The 15,587-nt window shown below is 41.9% G+C and overlaps 1 protein-coding gene across 3 annotated transcripts in view; it reads right to left on the reverse strand.

Annotated features, from left to right (window-relative positions):
* Window positions 1-5,887: 5,887 nt before the first annotated feature.
* UBE3D (ubiquitin protein ligase E3D) overlaps window positions 5,888-15,587 on the reverse strand; it is a 105,936-nt gene continuing 96,236 nt past the window's right edge. The window contains exon 11 of one of the 3 annotated variants that reach the window (XM_075923814.1): window positions 5,888-8,615. In XM_075923814.1, coding sequence (XP_075779929.1) covers window positions 8,461-8,615 — 155 coding nt within the window. In that variant the 3' untranslated portion in view covers window positions 5,888-8,460. The remainder of the gene's footprint in view (window positions 8,616-15,587) is intronic. The other 2 variants (XM_006115896.4, XM_014569944.2) reach the window with 2 other exon arrangements.

The raw sequence follows: 15,587 nt of genomic DNA on the forward strand, positions 1-15,587 counted from the left end.
AACTGCCGAGTTATAGATTACTGACAGTATTTGGTTGCAACAGAAACAAGTGACAAGTAGATTAGTAAAATAACTCAAAATAAAGACCCTGACTCAGCAAGACTTTAAGGAGACTACTCAAATTTGACAACACCTCATCCTCACCACTCTCAAAGACGCTTCTTCACAATGCCTGCAGCCATCAGGAAAAGACTGCAGGAAAAGGCAATAATTCCCTTTCCAAAAAAGTGGTTTAGTTTATTTTCTTTTAAGCATATTTCAGAGTATGCTGCTGCAACATGATCACAGGTTCCCCCATGCCCTGTTTGTTTAGTTAAGCAGAGAACTGCATAAATGCCAGACCCATCACAGCTGTGTTTGCTGGACTGGAACATTGCTCATTGTCTATGGAAGATAAGGGCTCACAACAGTTGAGCCATGTTTGCTCATTGCAGGCTCAAACTATGATTTTAATAAGTATCCCAGATCAACTAAAATAAATGTCTCAAACCTTCTTAATAGCCATTTATTTAAAAGGCACTCTTAATTTAGTACATTTTTACTTTTCTTCATCAATTCTGGGATATGTATTCCAGCAATCTGACAAAAAACGCTTTTCTTCTTCAGCAACAAAGCACAAGCTGTAAATTGTCCCATACCCAGATTCCTTTCAAACTCAGACAAAAGACCGTGCTTACTCTGCTCTTATTAGGTCCACATAAATCAAAGACCAGTAAAGGGCATGTCTGGTAATCTGAGAAAACAGCCTACACTAACTGTACAATTGGATCACTATGTGACTCATCCTTCATATTAGCCACAGACAGTGCAACATCTGACAATGCTGCCAAAGCAGTTCAGAAAAAGAACCAGGACATTATATGAATTTGTAAACTCAATTACCCTATTAATCTAGAAATTAACAGTTGAAGGACAGTCGGTAGTTATAAGATGCACTGATCCTGCAAGCCAATAGTATGATGAAGATCCCACTTAAGAAACGTCCCCTCAGATATTCCCCATGTCCACTCTACCCTATACAGAACACTAAGGACTTTTGACTTTCAAAAAACAAGTGCAGAGGAACTTACCTAGGGGGAGATTGCCACATGGTATAAGTGCCATAGGTGCCACTGAAATAAAAGGAGGTATGGCAATTTTACAGGAGCTGAGGCTTTGCTCCCTACTGCTTATCTTCACTTGTGCTGGTATTTAATCTCCATCCACACTTATGCTAGTGTGAAGCAATCTTGTGATCCCAACTCGCTATTCACAGCAGGATCAAGACCTCTGTAGTGCTTGTAATAGTTTTAAAAGAGAACATACATCTTGACACATTTTTAAAGGATAGGTTCTGCATTCAAAGGATTTGGATACTATTTTGCAGCTCTGCCAGATCATACGTTAATGTTTGGAAAAGCCAGAGAAATCCTAAGCTGTATCATCATACAAAAAGACAAAGTGGCCTTTTTACAATTAAATTAAAACTAATTCAATCCATGCTCTCACACTCACACTTCATACACTGGTTATATCTAGATTTATTCTAAGTAGGAAGTGGAAGCAAAAACTATGTAGAATTTAATATACTGAGCCACACAATCAACAGGGTCTCTTCTGCATCAGAAAATCTAATTGTGTTAGAATGTGTGTGAATACCTTTTACCTAATGTGGTATTGAACACGCAATGACATTCAGGACGGAAAAGCACAGTTATCAAAGAATCATAGAATACTAGAAATGGAAGGGACCTCAAGAGGTCATTGAGTCCAGTCCCCTGCCCTCATGGCAGGGCGCACCATCTACCATCCTCATAAAAAGGCTATCTAACCTGCCCTTAAATATCTCCGGAGAGGGAGATTCTACAACCTCCTTAGGCAATTTATTCCAGTGTTTAATCACCCTGACAGCAAGTTTTTCCTAATGTCCAATCTAAACCTCCCTTGCTGCAGTTTAAGTCCATTGCTTAATTATGTTAATATCAGGTCACCTGGTTACTAACAATGACAGTCACTGTCCACAATGAGTTTAGCCTTGTATTTACAAACTTGTGTTTTAATCTCATGTAATTTCCAAGAGTACAAAAGGCCTAGCAGGATATTCCATTATTTGCCCCCATTGTAGATTTTGTAGTTTTGTACAACCATAATGCAATCATTGCAAGAAAGCCTATATGAAGAAAAATAAAAGATCAGGCAAACTTGTTATGGCAGTATTTCAAATGCTCTCTGCTACCTACAGTGGTCCAAAGATGATTGGGGTGGGTGTGGGGGAGTCTTTAAAAGCAAAACAATACATAGATGTTCTTAAATAATGGAATAAATTAAAGGTTGAAAGACAGAGCAATATGGAAACGGTAACTGTCAGAAGCATGTTAAGGTATGTCTACACTGCAATAAAACATATGTGGATAGTCCATGCTGCTGCAGAACATTCCAATGACGTGTAGACACCTGGGCCTGGTCTACACTAGACCATGCAGGCTGGCTTAAGGTACACCATCCTGCTATGCAAAATGCGTAGCTGGATTCAACTTCCCTTAAGCCAAGACACCAGTGTCTACATTACAGGAGGCCAACAGGAGCTGGCTTCTCTTACTCCTTGTAGAATGAGGAGTCCAGGATGCCGGTGGAGTCTGCTCTCCGTGTTCGATTTAAGAGTCTACATTAGTAAAATGAACGCTAGAAGATCAGCCTCTGGAGGGCTGCATTGAACTTTAATAGCTCCACAGCCTTTGACAGCTGACAGGCCAGCCACAGGTGTTTTATTGCAGTGTTTAACCCCAAAATGCTTGAGTGTTTAACCCCAAAATGCTTATCTGAGGAAACACTCTTACTTATTTTAAACCAGAATTAAAAAGGCATTTTAAATCTTGTAACTAAGAATTTGTAGGTATTGAACAAAAAATATTTTTTTCCACATGGTGTAGGAGTTCTTCTGATAGATATCCTTTATAAACTTGAAAAACAAATAACATTTCTGTTTCCATATGAATGAGGAATTTAAAAAATGACACTAGATTTACACATAATTATGAATGATCACAAAGACGTTGTGACAAGAATTAGTGTGCAAAAATAACTTGCTTGCATGAAGATTGCCATATTCTTATACAGCATTACAATAAATAAGTTTTTAAAAGGCAAAAACTGGACTCATTGGTACACCTGTACTGATATAAAGAGATGAAAAAATGCTGAAAGATTTACAAGAAAAAAAAGACAATTTCTCTATAAAAATATGATTGGCTGAATAATGCATCATGAGTCATCACAATAAACCCTTTTAAAGGGCTATTACTGACTTTTCTCGCCGTCTTATGAATACTAGCAAATAAACCCAAGACGACTTCTAATACGTTTATACATTACTGACATTTTCCAGGTATTTGTACGAGTAACTTAAAAACTGCAGGAAAGATACTGTGACGGCTTTTAGTTCAGGTGCGAGCGCATAACCCTCCCACGCCGGGCTTACGGCCCTGCGAGCCTGCCGTCTTTAAGCTATTCCGTCTGTGGCCGTGTGATGGGTTCTAGTTCGGGCGCGAGCGCGTAACCCCCCCATGTCGGGGTTACGGCCCTGCGAGCCTGCCGTCTTTAAGCTATTCCGTCTGTGGCCGTGTGATGGGTTCTAGTTCGGGCGCGAGCGCGTAACCCCCCCATGTCGGGGTTACGGCCCTGCGAGCCTGCCGTCTTTAAGCTATTCCGTCTGTGGCGGTGTGATGGGTTCTAGTTCGGGCGCGAGCGCGTAACCCCCCCATGTCGGGGTTATGGCCCTGCAAGCCCACGTACGTTTAGGTTCCAGTGCGTATCGCTCAGCAGAACCAAGGAAGTGAGGGAGGGGGAATGGGTGGCTAGGGGGACCTGGGCCCTCCCTCTCCACCGGGTCCCAGCCTGGGGCCCTAAGGGTTTGGGTCTTTAGCCCTCACCCGGCTGACGGGGTCCCACCTCGTAACGCATCAGCCCACGGGCGCCAGTACAGCCCTGCCCCAGGCTGCTTCCTAGCCTCCCCTACCCCGGTCTGGCGGGACCGCGGCCTCTCGGCCCTTACCTCCCCAGCGGTGGCCGGTGTCAGCCTGCCTGCGACCTCCTGGGACTTTTCAGTTTAGAAAAGAGGAGACTAAGGGGGGATATGATAGAGGTCTATAAAATCATGAGTGGTGTGGAGAGGGCCGATAAAGAAAAGTTATTTATTAGTTCCCTAAATAGAAGAACTAGAGGACACCAAATGAAATTAATGGGGAGCAGGTTTAAAACTAATAAAAGAAAGTTCTTCTTCACACAGCATGTAGTCAGCCTGTGGAACTCGTTGCCAGAGGAGGCTGTGAAGGCTAGAACTATAATAGAGTTTAAAGAGAAGCTAGATAATTTCATGGAGGTTAGGTCCATAAAAGGCTATTAGCCAGGGGATAAAATGGTGTCCTTGGCCTCTGTCTGTCAGAGGCTGGAGAAGGATGGCAGGAGACAAATCACTTGATCATTGTCTTCGGTCCACCCTCTCTGGGGCACCTGGTGCTGGCCACTGTCGGTAGACAGGATACTGGGCTAGATGGACCTTTGGTCTGACCCAGTACGGCCGTTGTTATGTTCTTATGTTCTCCTCCGGCATTCGTGTCTTGCTCCTCAGTCGGGGCGGAGGGATCACCCTCTTGGTGTCTTCCCCCCTGCTCTGGCCCCAGTCCCAGCTTTAAATGGCCCACCGGGGCTCACATCTCCAGCGTCCGCCCTGCCCCCGGCGTTGCCGGCCCTCCTATGTTGCGGCGTAGGAGGCGGGGCTGCGTTCCGGCTTTCCCCGCCCCTGGCATGCTCGTGTTTGCCAGCGTGGCCGGGAAACGCCGCCTGCTCCTGCCTTGCACTGGGAATGTAGCATCCCAGCGTGGACTCCGCAGGGGCGTGCCTCCCGGGTTTTCCGGGGGGCTCATAGCCACAGGTCCCCGTCCCCCCCCGAGTGCGGGCCGGGGTCGGACCGTCACAGATACCCCTAACAGAACCAGAACTGCTTATCTTTGGCAGGTCACAACTCTCACCTTCAAGATACAGGTTGAACCTCATTCGTCGGGCATCCTTGCGATCTGAGGAGTACTGAGCCAGAGAATTTGCTGGACCACGGGAGGTCAATATTGTCTAGTAGCATTACCAACACTTCCACTGCTTGCTAGCTTCTTAGAACACATTTAGGGGTAAATTAGAGCTAAGTAACAGCACAGAACACTGAAAGCCAGGACTGGTGGCTATAAACAAACTTTATGGGACTGCAGGAAACTTAGCCACGCCCATAATAAGTGGCTATATGATTAACTAAAATCAGACTGGACCGTGGATGTTGCCCGATGAGAGACAGCCAGACTAGAGAGGTTCAACCTTTATGGGAAAAAATACCAGACACAAAAAGATAAATTCCTGCATTTGACCTAATACTACGTCTGCAGTCTTCTCTCCCACATACGTGCCCAGGAATCCTATAACGCTGACCCCACGCATGACATTTTATTGTGATATTCTGCAAGGTGCTCAGAGTGATGAACTTGCCAAATGGGGTTTGATTTATATTTATTTATATTGCCCTGTTCATGCATATTTTTTCTTCTGAATTTCTGATAAATCAAGTGAATGATTTGCCTGCACCTGCCATCTCAGGACCTCATTTGCCATTAGAAGTATATTAACTATTTATGTCCCTAATAGCATATCATGTAGGAGAAACTGACGTGACAAATTTAAAAACATACAAAGCATAAATACACCCTGAAGCAGATTGCTCTATTGATGCAAAATCACAACGGGGGATTTAAATAGGATGAAAGTGGCTTTACAATTGCAATCTGTCACTTCAATGTTTTCCCTCCTTGACTGGCCTAATCATATTCTACAAAGCAGAAACCAGGATACAACAGAGCAAAACAAAAACTGAAGTGGAAAATGTATTTTATTCGTAACAGAAAAATCAAAATGACTAGCCATTGTTATATTGACAAATTATCATGGAAGTATGCAATAGAGCTCCAAAATACATAGGTGGAAAATGCAACATGGCAACTTCTGCCTTTAAATGAATACTCAATCTAAAATACTGAGGAAAAGTAGAATGAGGCCTAGAATAGTTGATGAATGATCTTAACCCCCACAGATATCCCATATTTCACAGGAGATGTTTAGCATCTTACAGTACCCATCAGAACAGTATTGGACATGACAGAATATATAAAGGAAGTGTGACTTCTGGAATCCCAGGGATTTAAAAGAAGCTCTTTGCAACTATAATCTCTCTCTAAACCTGCTCCTCTTATGGTGCATCTACACAGCACCCTTACATTGAAATAAGCTACGCAATTTGCACTGTGCAAACTGCATAGCTTATTTTGATGTTATTTCGAAATAGTTTATTTAGAAACGTCCTTTATCTCTCGTGCAATGAGATTTACAGGGATGTCGGAATATATATATTTCGATATAACAGGCTTGCTCTTAAGACACGAAATAGCTACTTCGGGATATCACAGGCATCGTGAAATAGCTCCACTGTGTAGATGTAGTCTTAGAGAGTTGTCCTTTGACAAGCTCACAGCTTTCTTATTTCTTAATTGTTTGCAGTGTAGCTGCTGCTGTGTTGGTCCCAGGATATTAAAGAAAGACAAGGTGGGTAGGTTAAGCTCAAAAGCTCTTCTCATGCACCAACAGAAGTTGGGCCAAAAAAAGATATTACCACACTTACCTTGTCTCTCTTTTTAATTACTTGAAGTGAATTATTGAAAAAAGTCAGCCTATATAAACAGAATTTCTTCTACTATTTTAAGTAGAAATGCTTCTCCCAAGCAGCTTTGGGATGTACAAACTGTCAGGCTGGATTAGACCCATGGTCCAGGTAGTCCAATGTTCTGTCTCGAAAAGTGGTGTGGACCAGATACTTCAGAGGAAGACACAAACAAATTAGAGAAACATGTGCTAACATTTGGTCTCCTCCTAATCCATATTAGTTTATCATCTAAATCATCGGGTTTAATTACTCAAACCAATATGTATGATAGCATAAGCTTCTATAACTCTGAACTGTGTGGTTATCCTTAAAAACATGTGACTCCCTTTTTGAATCATGCTCAGTTTTTGACCCTAGGGTACTCTGTGGCAAACTTGAGGCCATCTAAGAAAACAGATTACATTAAGGTTACAAAATGGGCGGGGTTCCGAATGTATGTTAATAGAGGGCTCAGACATATAGTAAAAAAGGGCTCAGCAATATGAATATTCTCAGCTATATCTTTAACTTGGGCAGACAACAGGGTTGCTGCTGAACTATGGCAGCACTAGTGCTTATGCAGAGAAAAACAGCTCATCTTTCTCTCTACTGCCCACACATATACTGTATACAAGTTCTCTCTGATACTCTTTCTGCGCAACAGAGACCAAAATGATTACTGACAACTGAAGAATGAGAGGTCCACTCCAAAATTGGAAACCGTGCAAGGTTATTTGTTCCACGCAGAATGCATTTGGTAGTTATCAGTCCAATTACAAGTAGATAAGTGTCTAAAACACAGAAGCTGCCACCAACTCCACTCAGCACTAACTCACCTGTCAACTCTTGTTGACAGTCTCGTAAGAGAAAGCACTGAATGGGCCACAAGGACTGAACTATTTCTAGATATGGTCCCGCCAAGTCAGAATTGAGGCACTTAAGAAGATAGAGGAAGGGAAGTTTATGCAGTGGGGAAGTTTATGCAGTCACAACCTAAGATGGATTAGCTTTGCAAACAGAGGATTTCTGCCTCCAGGGCTGCCAATCCAGAAACTTCCATAAACCCTGTAGACACAAGCACCGTTTTTATAGTTGCAAGATCATTTATTTTAAACAATCACAAAAACTTTTTGTTGTTAACTTTAGCCAATGCATTATCAATTTCATTCAGTTTTACATAGGATACAGATATGCAAATAGTACCTTCTCTCTTGATTACCGAGTCGGATATCAGATGGGAAAAATGTATATACTACATACATAAGGTTGGTGGAAAACAACAGTTTACATTTTACAGTTCCAGTCACCTGATAACCTCTGCCAATTCAAAACAATGACTAGTGTAATAAAAGTTGCATATGTTTCTTAGTTAGGATTCACTACACTAAATATTTTATATCCTCTCCTAGCTACAAGTTCTTCCATTTTCTACATAAAATACACAATTTACTATCAACCACTGCTCCATCAAGATTATTGACTCCTTCTCCCTTGGTGATGAAGACATCATGATTATGGTCACGCCCGCCTTCAGACATAAGTCACTCTCAGAACTCCAGTCTTATAATGTGTGCCTGTCTGAACTAAGGCAGCTGGCTGTCACCTCGTATGTGTAACTGTGTAACCACTGACATTTTCAGCAGTTACAAGGTTACTCAATTACCCATTTTTTAACCTCCCTAATCTGAATGAATTTCTCTGTCATTGGCTTTGCTCTTTCAAAACAAAAAATCCAACAAATATTAAAGCTAAAATATTTTGAGGTTTTGCACCCTGTGTGGTTTTTTCTGGAAAGTCATCCCAATAGAAGTGATCCTTACATTTCTGTATGTTAAGTGAAAACTCCTCTCAAGGTAATCTTCAAATAATGGATGTGGGTTCTTTACATCTTCAAAAAGGCAACCTAGAAAAGAGAAAAAAGCAAAACAAAATGGTTAGCCTTAGTATGGAGAGAAAAAAAATAAAGGACTCAAATTAGCAAGATTCTCTGGTCTGTATTTCTGTGAGGGAAGCCTATGTATACACGTTTCTCCTTGCATAGGAAATACAGTTTGTTTCTAAATGATACAAGTAAAAGGTGTTCATCTTGTCTAATTTAAGAAGACTTTTTAATACCTGATGTACTATTCATCTTGCCTGAAACATTAGCTTGTTTTAAGAACGTTGTCTCTCTGCTATGAATGAAATCCTCATCTCAAAGATAATGGAAAAACTCATTCAGATTTCAGTGACTCGGAAATAGTTCAAGATATATCTGTGATGCTGTTTAAAAAGATAACTACACCTACACTCACACAGCCACCGTTACAAAATTGCAATAAATCTTGTACTAAGTATGTCACCATGTAAACAAGGTATCAATGGAAAACATATAGATTGTTAAGCATTATCATCTTGTTTAAATCCACATATCATCTTTGTATATGAAGTTGGCTATGGGTTTGCATCACAAACATGTTGTTTTTGGTATGCATCAAGACCAATGTTTCTCAAAGTGGTCCATGGACCCACTCTGAGAAAGCTGCTACCGGGCCACTCTGGTTTGTTTACTTACTGGCTCTGCAGCCAATTTGAGAAACAGTGGTCTAGACTAACCAGCCTGCTTGAGGACAATCAGCTCGCTCAGTCAGCCCCTTTTGAAGAAGTTTCAGAAAGCACTGAGGCAATGGCCACCCCATGATTCAGCAAGGTATGTAAGGACATGTGATCTAAGTCTCCATCTTTTGTCAATAACTTTCCATACGCTTTGGCTGAAAGTATAAAAAGAGACTGTGACATGACATCTTTGTCTTGCCCCGTATCTCTGGACATAATTTCTAACAGAAGGAAGCTTTGGACAATGGACTGATGATCCCCAATCTATTTGGGTGAACCAGAGAGACTTACTATAAACTAGCAGAATTAACATCACTGCTATTATCCTGACCTGCAAACTCTGAAACAATTAAAATATGTTTCCTTTAAACAAATAATAACTTTCTTCTTTTCTTCTTGTAATTATAAACCTTTAATTTTTAGTCACTAAAGGGCTGGCTACAAGAGTGGAAATCTGGAAAGATCTAAGTATATGACCTCGGGAGTAAGAGTGGCTGATTCTTGGGATTAGAAGAACCTTATATTTGATTAATCTGGTTTTCAGTAACCTATAAGCATAAAGATCAGAAGTCTGGGTTGTGATAGGGTCTGTTAAGGGAACCTGTATTATGGCTTCTTCTTACCCAGCATGGTAATACAGGAACTCACATAGGCTTGGTGAACTCTGATGTTGGAATAACCACCAGTTTTGGGGTGAGTCGTCTGCCTTATTTTTTAATCAATCTGTCCTGAAAGTGGCATTCTAAGCTGTGACCCTCACCAGGAATGCTCTACATCATCTTTTTTTTTTTCAAAACAAACCAACCAACCAACCAGCCCACCCCTAGAAGGAGTAAAACTACATGATAAACACTGCATGCTAATCAATCCACCTTCTTCCCTTTTATGCACAGGACTGATGGCAATACAGATGGGCCAGGGAGTGTGACCTGCCAAATACAAAGAGCCCAAGAATTTGTGGGAATAAATGGACCCATCCATTGGGTCATCTTCATGTAGTGGCTTTCTCCTAAGTTCTTTTCGCCCTTCCTTAGAATGGGGAGCCTATACTAGAACACAATTAGAATGTGAAGTTAAACAATTTGGAACAAAGTATAAGCCAAGTGGACCTCCTACAGTAAGCAAAAAGCTTACTATTAACCTGGGGACCCTTAATACTTTGCCTATAAAAATGGTAATTCAGAAAATGCATTAAAGCCTCAATGGAAAGATGAAAAAAGCAACAGGGCATTTAACATATTGCTGAAAACAGATAGGAAACAGAATTGATGCCTCATAAAAACACAGTAAGATGAAAAGTCATTAGACACATGCTGACCTTTTTCCTCCATCTCCCTTGCAACTCCAATGGATCAACTACACAAGCAATTACTGACCTAATAAAGCTCAATATCATCTTGGGTTTGTAAACTATGAGACTACATATGTGTGGAGGTCACGCTGATCTTTAAGTACAGACTGTCTGATACTGTTTGTAAAGAATGTACTAAATATGAACCACCAGCAGGAAATGTATTGCAAATAAAACAGAAACTATATCAAATGAATAGACAAAAAATAAAGCTGGACAGAGTAAGACATTTCTTTCTGATCAGATGGCCAAAGGAATACTCCAGAGCACTCAAAAGTTTGCTAGAGAAGACACAGAATACTAAGAGAACCAGTACACATGGGAAGCTGACTCTGCACATTTATTGGCTCCTGTGGAGCTACCTGCCTCCTGTCAGTGCTGCTGCCTTTCTGTGAGAGGCAGAAACGAAGGGGAGGGAAAGGACAGGCGAGAACTGATACATGTGGGGAGCTGCCTGCCTTCTCCTTGCTGCCTCCCAAAAGGGCTGCTGCCGCCCTGCACTGCTGCCTCTGTATTAGAGGCAGCAGTGCAAGGCAGCAGGTGGGAGCTGGTCTGTGCAGGGAGCCAATTTTTAAACCAGCTCTCTTCACAGACTGACTCCCACCTGCCACCCCATGCTACTATCTATGGGTATGTCTACACTACCATCCTAGTTCGAACTAGGGTGGTTAATGTAGTCATTCGAAGTTGCAAATGAAGCCCGGGATTTAAATATCCCGGGCTTCATTTGCATCTTGCCGGGCGCCGCCATTTTTAAATCCCCAGTAGTTCGGACTCTGTGCCCCTGGCTACAAGCGGCACGGAGTAGGTAGTTCGAATAATACAGAGGCAGCAGTGCTGGATGGTGGGGGACTCCTTGTGAGTGGGGCTGGAGCTGTCTGCCTCCCCTGCCCTTGGGGACTATAGAATGGTCATGTAAATGCTAAAATTTGATGTGGTTTAATGACTATTCAATTACATATGACTTAACATCCCTATCACAAAGTCTTCGTTCCCCATTGCAGACAGGAATATATAAAGGCAACAGCCTTTCCCCTACCATTTTCAGAGACTTCATTCCAAATTCACTGATTCAGATAGAACCAAAAACAAGTTAAAATCTATCTTTTGTAGTTAATTAAGTGATTATAAGGGAGAAAGCAAACAAATCAAAACAGATTGCCAAGTGAGTAAACAACAGCGCAAAATAAGTCTCAGAGACTAAAGATAGAATGTGACTATAATACTGGTTTGCTCAGGAAGAAATGTAGGTCCATGCCATTTAATTTTAGACCTTCTTGAAACTTCCTGATAACATTTTGTTTTGCACAGTGTTTTTCAAACAAACACTTCAGCGACCAGGGAGCTTTGTGAGCTGGAGCAGCAAACAGGGAATTTTGAGAGGGAGTTATCCAGGTAAAGGAGGAGCAAATACGGGACCCTTGAGGTAAGTGTCTGTCTGTAGTGTGAGTTTGTGTGTTTGGGGGTTACTTGCTGTGTGCTGAGTTTGTGTTTTCTGTTTGTTTTGTTTGTTTGAAGGAGCGTGTGCTTTGGCCTACAGTTTGAAGCTTTGAGCTTCTAAAGGTTTGAAATTTAGAAGCCTCTGTTAATTGGCTGAGCTTTAGTCAGGGGGCAGGGCTATCAGGAAGGCTAGGGCTTAATAAAACAGTGAGTGTGAAAGGGGAGTGGTAAGGGGCCAAGATACACTTGCCATTCTTTATAGTTTAGTTTAAAGGTTTTAATCAAAACTTCCTGATTTAACTAAAACCTCTATCAATAACCTAGGTAGCTGTAGGAGAGAAGGCAGGAAGAAGCCCAGCAGCACAGTAGGGGCTATCCTGTTTATTGCACTCAGTGTAGCATGTATGATTACCTGCCCTATGGGTGGATGACGTATGTGTGCATTCGATGCAAGGAGCTCCTGGCCCTCAGAGACCACGTATGGGCTTTGGAGGCTAGGGCGGCTGAACTGGAGGAGCTGAGAGAGGCAGAGAGGTGCGTAGATGAGGCTTTCTGGGACACTGTAGAATTGTCTCACCTCCAGTCAGACAGCCTCTGTGCTGTTAAGGAGGATGAAAGGCTCAGGGAAGGAGAGCAGTCAATGGGAACAGAGGGAAATCTTCCCATAGTTGGGACCCTCCTTCCAGATGTTGGGGTATCCTCTAGCACTGAGGTTACCTCTCTGGGGAGGGAATTCCAGTAAGTAAGAAAAGGCAGTTGTTAGTAATAGGAGATTTGATCATTAGAAATGTAGATAGCTGGTTTGCAATGACCGGGAGAATCGTATGGTGACTTGCCTGCCTGGTGTGAAGGTTGCGGATCTCTCGAGCCATCTAGATCAACTTATGTGTAGTGCTGGGGAGGAGCTGGTGGTCATGGTACATGTAGGTACCAATGACATAGGGAAGGGTAGCAGAGACGTCCTGGAGGCCAAATTTAGGCTGCTAGGAAAAAGAGACTGAAATCCAGGACCTCTATGGTGACATTCTCAGAAATGCTTCCAGTTCCACGCGCATGGTCAGGTAGGCAGGCAGAGCTTCAGAGTCTCAATGTGTAGATGAGACGAAGGTGCAGGGAGGAGGGATTTAAGCTTTATAAGGAACTAGGGAAACTTTTGGGATAGGGGGAGCCTATAGAGGAAGAATGGGTTCCACCTAAACCAAAGTGGATCCAGACTGCTGGCACTTAACATTAAAAAGGTCGCAGAGCAGTTTTTAAACTAAGAGATGGGGGAAAGCCGATTGGTGCAGAGGAGCATGTGGATCGGACAGACACATCTCTTAGCAGTATATAAAATCATGAGTGGTGTGGAGAAAGTGAATAAGGAAAAGTTACTTACTTGTTCCCATAATATAAGAACTAGGGGCCCCAAATGAAACTAATGGGCAGCAAGTTTAAAATAAATAAAAGGCAGTTCTTCTTCACACAGCACATAGCCAATCTGTGGAACTCCGTGCTGAGGAGATTGTGAAGGCTAGGACTATAACAGGGTTTAAAAGAGAACTAGATAAATTCATGGAGGTTAGGTCCATAAATGGCTATTAGCCAGTATGGGTAAGGAATGGTGTCCCTAGCCTCTGTTTGTCAGAGGGTGGAGATGGATGGCAGAAGAGAGATGGCTTGATCATTACCTGTTTGATTCACTCCCTCTGGGACACCTGGTATTGGCCACTGTCGGCAGATGGACCTTTGGTCTGACCCAGTATGGACATTCTTATGTTCTTATGCAAAAATGTTCATAGTGTTAGTTAAAGAATACAAGAGAGGGTCTATTAAGAATACCAGAAACCAATGGTGTAAACGCATTCTATAATGAATAAATTAAGCATTTAGTCACAGGTTTAACAACAACAACAACAACAACAAAATTATGAGGACTGAGTGAAGAATAAAAATGTTTTTTTATCGGAAAAGTTTGAAGAGCAATGGAGATGTAAGGAGTCAAGAGAGAAAAAAGCAGGCTGTTCCGGAAAGCAGAAGCTGCTGGAAAGAAATCTCTTTACACAATATTATGTTTTTGTATAGAACAGAGAGGATGTCTAGTGTGAGATGAGCAGAGACAAGGCTCAAGCTAGATGTATTTGAAATGTATAAAAAAAACCCACAAGATTTGTGTTCCGACTACACAGGCAATTCTATGAAGCTGACAGTAGATACAGGAGAAAGAGAAAACTTAAGGGTCAAAGATGATGCCAAAGTTACAAGCACTAGAGGTAAAGTAGGTGTCTGAATTGAGGGAGATAAAGAAAATAGAGTTTTAGAGATTTCTCCTTTTTGCTAAGAAAAGGACAAGCTGTTCTGTCTTTGAGGCAATCAGTTTTAGGAAGCAGAGATTAAGCCACATGCTTATTTCATCACAGAAAAACAATGAAGGTGTCAAAAGCTAAGTTTCAGTATATAAATGGCAATCACAAACTTTCAAATTGCTCCTACTTTTTACTCATTCCAAAGTGAGCGAATGCTGCATAAAGGGGAGTGTATGGTTTTAAAGGTTAGGGACACAAGATTTCCAATATCTGTAGTTTTCATTCCAGAAAAATACACTGGTGTATTTGTATAGATGGCCTGCCCAATATAACCCACATTCATTATCATTTTCCAGGTGAAAATGTACTTAAGGTCTCTCACATTTAACTACCTCTGTAAAGTTAAAGCTGAACAACTTGTGTGTTTAGGCATGGACTTAATTCTATCTGATTCATCACAACATTTGTGCTCAGTATGCACTGGCATAAAATCAAGGCAGACCAGCAAGAAGTTGGAGGAACAAACTAGCTGCATATTGTCCAGGCAAGATCTCCATGAATAATTGTGTCGTGGCATATATTTCCTCACCCAAGTCCAGATGTTCCACACCCTGTCTTTTCAAACAATGTAAGCAGAGAATGAAAAGATTGGGCAGCACTCCTTTCAATCTTTCATGATACTCACCCAGTACCTCCACACATACAAATATGTAATACTATTTATTTCCTTCACCACTACCAGTAATAAAGCAATTGTTGCTCCATTGCAACTACAATTAGCTTGCAATGCTGATAAATGATTGCTCCAGATGCTGGAGGGAAGGAAACCCTTTGTGAGCTCCTACATCCACCAGCCTCATGGGAATTTAATAAGTTAACACTGAACCTAAAAGTATTAATTTACATGAGTCCATCTGTTAGTTACACTGTAGGCAATTCAGCAGCTTCTGGGGGGAACGCATAACAACAAGTGTATTTTTGTCAGAACCAGGCTGTCGTGGAGGCCCAAGGAAGGCACTGCAAGGCAAGGCAGAGCAATGGAAAAAACAGGACTTCCAAAGAGCTGCTGCCTAAGCAGCCAAAATCTCTGCTGCTGCTGTGAGAAGGGTGGGGAAGGAAAACACCACATACCAACCAGAAAGATATGAAGGGAACTCCACAAGCACAAACTTGTGTGGATTCCTGTTCCCTGGGCAGGGATAAA

Source organism: Pelodiscus sinensis, chromosome 3 (genome assembly GCF_049634645.1).
Source record: "Pelodiscus sinensis isolate JC-2024 chromosome 3, ASM4963464v1, whole genome shotgun sequence".
NCBI lineage: Eukaryota > Metazoa > Chordata > Testudines > Trionychidae > Pelodiscus > Pelodiscus sinensis.